This window comes from Pungitius pungitius, chromosome 7 (assembly GCF_949316345.1).
Source record: "Pungitius pungitius chromosome 7, fPunPun2.1, whole genome shotgun sequence".
NCBI classification, from domain to species: domain Eukaryota; kingdom Metazoa; phylum Chordata; class Actinopteri; order Perciformes; family Gasterosteidae; genus Pungitius; species Pungitius pungitius.
Genome location: NC_084906.1, coordinates 6,204,153 through 6,212,802, shown reverse-complemented (window position 1 = coordinate 6,212,802; position 8,650 = coordinate 6,204,153). Strand labels below are relative to the sequence as shown.

Sequence of the window (8,650 nt, the reverse complement as noted above, 5' to 3'; positions counted from 1 at the left end):
GACTTATACAAACCAACATAAACTTATATGTTTAGAGTTATAGACAGTTCAAAGAAATCAAGGATGCGGTTTTTGCTCAGTATTTCAACAGTTCACCTCCCCCAATTACAACATTATAGTTTTCAAACACACTGTGGATATCAATTAGTCTGTTTCCCAACAACCACGTTCTTTTCAACTCAAAAAGCTGAAGGCTCCAAGTGTGAGATTCACCATGTCATCCACCTCAGTGGGAAGTGGATGACATCACAGCCCGTACCTTTGGCCTAATCATGTGCACATGTGTGATGGGTGTATCTGCATGTCTGCCACCACTCGTCAGCAGGCAGACAATCCAAACTCAGGGAAACCCCAAACTCAATATCCCCCCCTGAACCATGAACTCTGACCCCTCGGGGGACTCAACTGACGCCACCTGTTAATGGTTGAGTGTGAGAGTCTGTAAGGGCCTTAAATGGTAAATATGAATGGATGCCACATGTCCCGTCCCCGTGACATCGGCAAGAAATATGATTTAGTTTTCAGGTTTTCAACCCCTTTCCTCGTGGAGGTCATTTATTATTTTTTTTTGCCAGAATTGCTTCGATGAGAAAATTGAATATTTTAGATATAAAGCCTGAATTCATTTGTTACTTTTTTTTCTTCATCATTAATTTGTAACGTTTGGAATGTATACATTTCAATATGTCTGAACAAATGTGTGCCGTCCTCTTGGTTTACCTTATTTTACGCCTCCTTGCTTACACTGCTTTTTACCACATTATTTTACCCTAATACTATTAATTGTGGGTAGTTCTCTTTAGGCATCTAATGCTGAGATGCAAAAGTTTCAGGAGAACCATCTTTGTTGGTCGTATATTAAAAAGGGAGATTCTCTTACACTGTACATAGCGCGATTGCAACATCTTTTATTCATTAGATCCGTTTTGATTTGTAAGCTGCACCGAGCTGATTCTTTGATTCGGGCCAGGAGGGGTAGTGGAAAGCCGCCCGAGGTGTTCTGGAGAGATTGACCGCGCATAAGTAGCAGAAATCTAAATTGCAATAATTCATGTTTGGTCCCACCGCAAACAACCTCCTAGATGTGTATCGTTACTCAGATATTCGCTCTACTTTTACCTCTGATTATGGTCTCCACCAAATTCAGAGAAAAAAAAAAAAACTCTCTTCAGCTGCTAGTGTGCCGCCATGGTTACTATTTGGTCTGTTTTAACCAATCAATCTATTATTAAAGATCTATAATCCTTTCTCATGCCAACAGTCAGACATTACTAATGTTTGAAAATGAGTCTTGACTCCAGGTCTACTTACTACCAGTGTTCTGTTGTAATTCTTAATAACTGCATCTTTAAGATCAGAATTATTATAAACCATTGTTTTTTTTTAATCTACAGTATAAGGCCCAAGTAAGAGGTTGCAGTTGGCTACTTTTTTAGTGAATTTCAGGCAGTTTGATAACTTCTTCTGATTCTGCCATGGTCTTAATGTAGGAAGTGTTACAAATTGTGCTCCACCTTTTTATTATCCATATATTAAAATTGCTTTCCAGTTTCTGGTTGAATACATCCAACCACAGTTTCCAGCAGAAAAACGGTCCATAGAGTCCAGATGCTGTATTTTCATTTGCTTCCATCGGTCCACTCTGGACTTTTCAAAAGTACAAAGTCAAGTTCTGCTCAACGGTTGTGCAGAATGGTTGTGTGTAATGTCCCGGGTGTGCAGACATTAGCTGTGCCACACATTTGTATTTGTGTATTCCATTGTTGTCAGAGTCATGGTGCAGTTCATCGGGAACACGGACTACAAACGTATGCACTTCTCTCCCTGTGAGGCACTTTGGAAAAGAGCGTCGACAAAAAGACTAAAAAGACGGATAGAGTCAGTTAGGCAGTAGAAAGTGGCTGTTGTTGGAGCTTCCTTTTCGGATCTCTGTGACCAGGTGATGGAGTTTCTCAGACAGCGCCACCTGGAGGAAGAGAACGGCATATTAAAGCCAGAACCATAGTTTGTATTCTCTGTACGTGTTTGTGTGTGACGCTCACTCCGTAGGAGTCTGGCTCCTGCAGCCGCTTGTGTCGAGGGTTCAGAGTCTGGAGGGAACTCTGGACCTTCACTCTGGTTTCTGCAGCGCTGCTCACAGGGTGTGTGACCTACAAAGAGTGGGAGACACATTCATGAGGCTGTCTTACAAAGTACAGGCCGGCCATATGGCCTTGTTTTGTGCGATTCTACATCTCTCAAAACAACAAATCCATATTTTTTAATTAAGTATGATACTTTCTTTCATCTTGTAATAACTTTGGTTTATTGTTATATTTATATATTCTACAGCTAAATCCCTTACAGTACATACAGAGTGATCGCTTGTGCTTAAGGACCACAAAGAGGATATTCTCCATATTCTTCCTTTATCCTTGATTTTTTTTCTCACTCTTGTAATACCTTTAAATCAAAATGACCCACACAAAATCTTTGAATAAACTGCTTACAGATGTGGTCTAGTGTACCGAGAGAGACGAGAGAGGCGTGGGGAGTTCATGGGTGTGTCCTCCATATGAAGTCCACAGTGTCTACTGCTGACTAATATATCAAGTCAACAATATTTTAACTCCACAAGGGAGACTATGCACACGTCACACAGACTGGTGTACAATTAAACCGACGTTTGCTCTTATGGTCCAAATATAACAATGCAATGCAATGAAAAATGAAACAACCACAACACCAAGTCACCAGGAAACAGCCACTGGTCTCCTAATTGTACTCACCCGTCCTTTGGTGAACACCTCCTGGCGCAGACAGGTGACCTGAGCTGGAATGACTGAGACTCTGGCGTTATCACACATCAGAGGGTAACAGCTCAGAGAGACTCCTGCCTCCGGAGGAGACTCCACAGCGAGACACACCAGGTCCAGAAAAGGATGGCCTGGAAAGGGAGGAAGGAGTAGGAAGCGGTGAAAAGGCCGATGAGGAAACTGGGGGCCCAGACAGGCTCAGATGGTCATCATGCATCAGGAAACCAACCGATTCTATTCTTACAGCCATTAAAATAACGTGTGAAGCAAATGATAGAGAGACTCTCCCAGGGGTCCATTGTGTCACCTATGTTATAAATGGATAAAATCAGTAGAATTGGTGTCTGTTTTTCAATGCATGATGATATATATATATATCCGTTCGTAGTAGTGTAAGATTGCCAATAATGGCCTCACACACCCAGAACCTTAAAGGGATGGCTACCATGATGGTCTATTTGGTCTGGCAGCTGTTGGCCGGCTGTAGCTCTTGGAGCGGCACTAGAAGAGACGGCCATAACTAAAGTAAGATGGTAAAAACAGATTCATAAAGTGCGTTGCGATGGGGGTGCAGAGAGTTGAAGGTACACGTGGATTCTCACCCTCAGCGTCTACTAGCCTGTAGACAGCTTTCCTCCCGGGGACGGTGCTTTTCTCAGGGTCCTCGCTGATCTTCATCCTGGGTCTCCCCCTCACCTCCACTAGCTGATACACAAACCCAAAAGGCACCGTTGGAAATGTTAAATGGAGAAGGGAGTTTGAGGCATGTGAAGGGCCAATGGAGGGCATTACCTTATACACACAGCCCAGCGAGGGCTGCCGTGTGCAGGTGACCAGATGTGTTCCAACTCCAACCACATCGATCTCATTCTCCTGCAATAATAATGCACAGAACTTTAGGGAGAAGCGAGGGAGGGGGGGGAACACACCTTTTTGCTCATCATAAACAATCAGGTGTTCAGGCGAGATCTACCTTCTTGTTGAGCTCCACCATGCTTTGCTCCGTGATGTTATTGGTCCCAACGATGATCAGCGAGTCGAAGGTGGAGACGGAGAAGCTGCAGAGCGACAACAGACGCTCAGACACGGGGCGCGTTCTCACAGTGGGTTCTAAAGACGCACACAGGCGCGGCGTGGCGCCTCACTCACTGCTCGCTGCACAGTCTGAAGACGCGGCGGACTTCGACCGACTGCCTGCAGAGGTCCCCGCTGTCCAGGCGAACTCCTACAGGCCTGAAGTCCAGGTCGCACAGCGCCAGGGCCACGGCGCAGAAGTTTAACAGGCCACTACTGGAATCACACACAAACACAGTTTCATCACATGAGCATGAGACACAAACAACTAACATGAATAGGTCACCTTGGGTTTGGGGAAAAAAATTATTTGTCCAGATATGAATTAGAACACGTGTGGTTGTGAAACATCTTTAGGTTTAGCCGAAATGTACTACTATCAGATTCCTTGATAGCTCAGTGTGCACTAGTGACACCTACTGGTAGAAAAATCACATTGTACTTCAGCTGGAACTAATAAGGACTGCTCTGGAATCTGCTGTCTTTGTAACTCTAACTATTGCTGCTCAAACCATGTGAAAAGTAAAGTAAAAGCCCTCTTAGTGGAGGTCCCAGTTACACATTGCACCCTTTTATTTTGTAAATATGAACTGTCAAATGAATGCCTGAAAAACAGAGATTCAACAGTAAGTGAGATCAAACAATAAAAGCCTCAATACATTGTTTTTTAGGATGAGTCATAACTCTGAGTTACCAGCCAACACTGTAGCTGTCAATCACGGGCAGGAAGTTCTGAGGGTAGGCAATGGCGTAGGACAGAAAGGCCGCCAACTCGCCCTCGCTGATCTTCCCCGGATCCCCTCCCAGAAGCTCACACACACGCCTCAACCAGCCCTTCGTCAACGAAATGATGTCCACTGGATCAGGGTCCCCGTTCCGCGCCACAAGAGTCTGATTGTAAACATGATGCAGGGACATTTCATTAAGCACAGCCGAGGCAGACACCTTTCTGCTCACTGAGGTGAAAACCTGGAGGACCTCCAATGTTTACTATTGTGATGCCACAACTAAGTTCCACACCAATTAACTAAAACAGAAAAGGTAAACAACAGGTTTGTGTTAGTCCTAGAGTCTGATATCTCGATTTATGATTTACAATAATTACAATTTGCTGTTGATGAGTTAAAAATGCACAAAATCCTTAGTGCGATCGGAGTGGACGGTACTCACTTGTGGCCGGACCTCCTCCAGGGAGGAAAAGGAAGTGACGTACGAGTGCGCCATGGTCCCTGCGACCGGGATCCCATACAGGAAACCCGCCTGAACGTTACTGGTGAGATCAAACCCTGAGAGGCAGGTTCTGGTGTCAGTGTGCGGGTGTGTCAACATGCTTAAGATTCAGCAGCAATAAACCACTGTGCAGCATTTAGAAAAAAACAATCTGCAGCGGATCATGTTCACTGTGTTATCAAGTCATTGCAATCTCGCCGCTCTGCACATTCCTCACACATCAAGGTTTTTTCTGCTCCGGGGGCTGAAAACTGCACTTAAGTGGATCCATGTGTCTCCTCTCAGTGAGCACGCCCACATGTAGCCGTGCATTTTGAGGTGGGCGGCAAGTGGACCTCGGAGAGAAACGCTCTGAGGGCTCCACACAAACAGGAGTGACAGAAGAACATTCACCTCCAACGTGTGTGTAGCGTGAGGCGGTGAGGCCTCCATCCGGGCCCTGGGCCCTCCTGAGGCCCATCTCCAGCAGCTTCCTCCTGGGGCCGGCCGCCAGGCGGAAACGGGCAGCGTTACTGCACACCAGACTGACCACAGAGAGGAAGGGAGGAGCGATTTAAAAATGTGCCGTTTCATTTGGTTATGTAATGTTAGCGTAAGAGCTTTAAAAAAGCCGTGCCTCAGATTCTTGATTTTCTTTTTAACCTCTAAAACGTCCTCTGAACTCGCCTGAATGTATGAGAGTGTCACATGTAAACTTTGTCACATGCTACTTCATTAAAGCTACAGCATACGATACTCACATTCAGTGTATTATTTCAACTCAAGAAATCATGTTTTCCATGGGTTAATTATTCCTTGAAATACAAAATACTCAATATAAATAGATTTCCTTAATCTTCAATTTTCCATATCTTAATCTTGGTCATTCTCGTCAAGCAAAGCAGTCCACATTGACTCATGCAAATTGTACACAGTATATATTACCTTCAGAGGACCACCTGGTTTTCCTGTATGTTTGTTACCTGGCATAGTTGACCAGGCACAGCAAACTGGTCTCCAGCAGTTGAACCACAGCTAACGGACCTGACACCTCCATCAGAGGCACCTGCGCATGTTTTCGAGAGGTAAAACCGGTTATTCCCTCTGACACCCCCCCCCCCCGCCCCCTTTGACCCTTGGTGTGTCACCCCGAAAAGCTGCAGCGGAGCTCACCCTGGCAAACACCACAGTGCCCTCCGGGACGGCGCGGAGGGTGACGCCGGAGCAGTCGAGGCCTCGCAGGAACTGGAAGAAGGCCGGCTCGGTGGCAGGGGGCAGGACGGAGCGCAGGAACTCCACATCTGGACGCACAAAACACGACGTAAGCACGGCAGCTGGAAAAAGGGGCGCGGCTGAGACACCAGAGGGGCTCCTTCGTCCCCCCCAACACGTGGGCCCTCACATGACGACGTGGACGCTCACGTGCCCTGGCTCCCCCGCACATCTACAGTAACAGAGCTGAATCTAATCACGTTCTGCAAAGCTGAAGTCCAGCAGTGGAAGGCAACAGAATTCAGAGGGCCGACTCTGAAATTAAATTAAATGAGATTTACTGGAGTATTTCTGTGTTGTACGGCTTTAAAAACCTTCTACTTCACTACTTTTATTGGTTTCGCATAGTTACGTTGCAGATTAAGAAATACACATACAGTACATATGGGATCAAGAAGACCTCCTGAGATGGTTGAACGATGTTTACATGGGGTCATTGAGAATTGCAGTGAATCTGCTTGGCAGGACACTACGAGGGTCTGTTTTTGTGTCCGGCATCAGACTTCTCAAGGTACCGATATGAATTATTCACAACTTGTTGAACTTTGGCTTGTGGATGTTTAATACATCTCAAATTACCTTCATGCTATAAATACATATGTCTTGATTTCATTCATTCAAGATCATTATCTTTTCTATTATCAAAATCTGATGCATTGCTGTAGATTTAAATGGCAATGAATGGTAAGCCCTCAGTAATAATCCCATTATACAATATATTTAGTCGTCATTATACATAATGCGTGGCTTCATGTACATTACATTACTGATCTACTTTACTGAATACAACCTTTTAACTTGCAGTGGAGCAAAGTATGTAACACGTTTTACATTTCTCCCTGGATGAGGTTACATCTGTAGGAATAGATGTAGTTCGCCTGCACACATTGCTCAATGTACACTAAAGATTACACAGCATTCACGTGTCTTAAAGATTAGGTCTAAAAGGTCAAAGTTCACCAGTTCTCATTGAAACCACGGCAGGGGTCGCGCGGCGCGGTATTGCGCAACCGTCAGCGGCGTGAGCGAGTCCGAGGAATCATCTAAAGACCCCGCGATGAAGGTGATGAGAGACGCATTCGGCCATTACGTCATGCCTTTTGACCAGCTGAGACCCCCCCCCCCCCTCGCCAGGTCGCTCCTCCGGGGGGGGGGGGGGGGGCGACAGCCTCACCTTGGTCCGTGAAGCGGAATGTTCGCAGGAACAGCAGACAGTCGTGCAGCCCCGCGAACAGCGAAAAGCCGCCGCCGAACGGGTTGTCCCGGAAGAAGAGCTCGAACACGGCGGGCTCCTGGTGCCGCTCGGTCCGCCAGTACGCGTACGCCATGGTGAACTGGTACAGGTCGGTGAGCAGCGGGGGGACCCGCTCCCGAACCGAGCGCTCCATGGCTGCGCGCATGTCGCCGGACGCCGCTGCCATGTTGATTTGGTTGGGGTTTTTTTTTTCCTTCACTGGTGAACTCTGGGACTTGGAGTTTCTCCGGGAATGCTGGGAGTCCAATCAGAAGCCTTCTCGTTAGATAATAAGACTGTTACTATATTGTGTGATGGCTTTTACCTTTTAGAGTGTTGACTTGTGTTGACAGTGAAAGGAACAGAATATTAATTAGTTAGTTCTCCCACATATGACCCCATTCACGTTGTTGAATTGTAGATACCTTTGTGTATAAGTCATATTTTTTTGATAATATAACATCCGCCAAGTCACAGCTACAACAGTCGAATACATGTAGTGGAGTTAAATGCACCCTTACGCTGTTGAATCATTATTTGCATGCAAATTGTAGAATTCAGAGTCAATAAAGAAATAATGTAATAGCTTTGTGCTTTTTTGGCTGATGCGCACATTCAACATGTTTTTTTACCAATACATTCAATGAAAACTGTATATACAATGTGTAGAGTTAGTAAGAATAGTAAATATTTGAACTGTCTATTTTTTGAATGCCCTAGCTCGTGTTGAGGTACCTTCATTTGCCTTCTAAATCTCTGGACATTCCAGCACCTTCTAACTGATTATGGTCTTTTCAACATGAATACTAAGTCAATACACTGGATATTTTCACTGGGTCTATTTTCTGTCAAAGTTCTCAGCTCATGACCAGACTGCCTTTCTCTATTGTCTTGTATTGTGTAATGTCCAATCCAGGGTGAACCACGCACCCACCGTTCGTTTGTGGTATACACTGCGTTGAAGGAGAAATATGCAACACATTTTCTTGTATACAACTGGTTTTTGGAAGCCTGTCGGATGCGTATGTGGCCTTCAACAGATTGCTGAAGAATATTCAAGTTAATC

At 45.3% G+C, this 8,650-nt stretch overlaps 1 protein-coding gene across 1 annotated transcript; it reads right to left on the bottom strand.

Moving 5' to 3' along the window:
- Positions 1–272: 272 nt before the first annotated feature.
- Positions 273–8,051, bottom strand: naprt (nicotinate phosphoribosyltransferase). The gene is made up of 13 exons (XM_037469407.2): positions 7,525–8,051; positions 6,252–6,379; positions 6,062–6,144; positions 5,493–5,623; positions 5,040–5,155; positions 4,564–4,760; positions 3,945–4,085; positions 3,769–3,853; positions 3,588–3,668; positions 3,398–3,500; positions 2,769–2,926; positions 2,043–2,150; positions 273–1,966 (listed from the first exon to the last, which is right to left on the bottom strand). Exons 1-13 carry the CDS (start codon positions 7,769–7,771, stop codon positions 1,880–1,882), a joined length of 1,665 nt encoding a protein of 554 aa, XP_037325304.2. The 5' UTR covers positions 7,772–8,051; the 3' UTR covers positions 273–1,879.
- Between the last annotated feature and the right edge of the window lie 599 nt (positions 8,052–8,650).

What these genes read in the sequence shown, in the direction of transcription:
- naprt (XM_037469407.2), bottom strand. Translation starts at nt 7,771, where the DNA reads ATGGCAGCGGCGTCCGGCGACATGCGCGCAGCCATGGAGCGCTCGGTT. An exon ending in GACAGCTACAGTGTTGGCTG is followed by an intron (nt 4,086 to 4,563) that starts GTAACTCAGAGT and finishes GTGTGATTCCAG; the next exon opens with TAGTGGCCTGTTAAACTTCT. An exon ending in AGGTGTTCACCAAAGGACGG is followed by an intron (nt 2,151 to 2,768) that starts GTGAGTACAATT and finishes CACTCTTTGTAG; the next exon opens with GTCACACACCCTGTGAGCAG.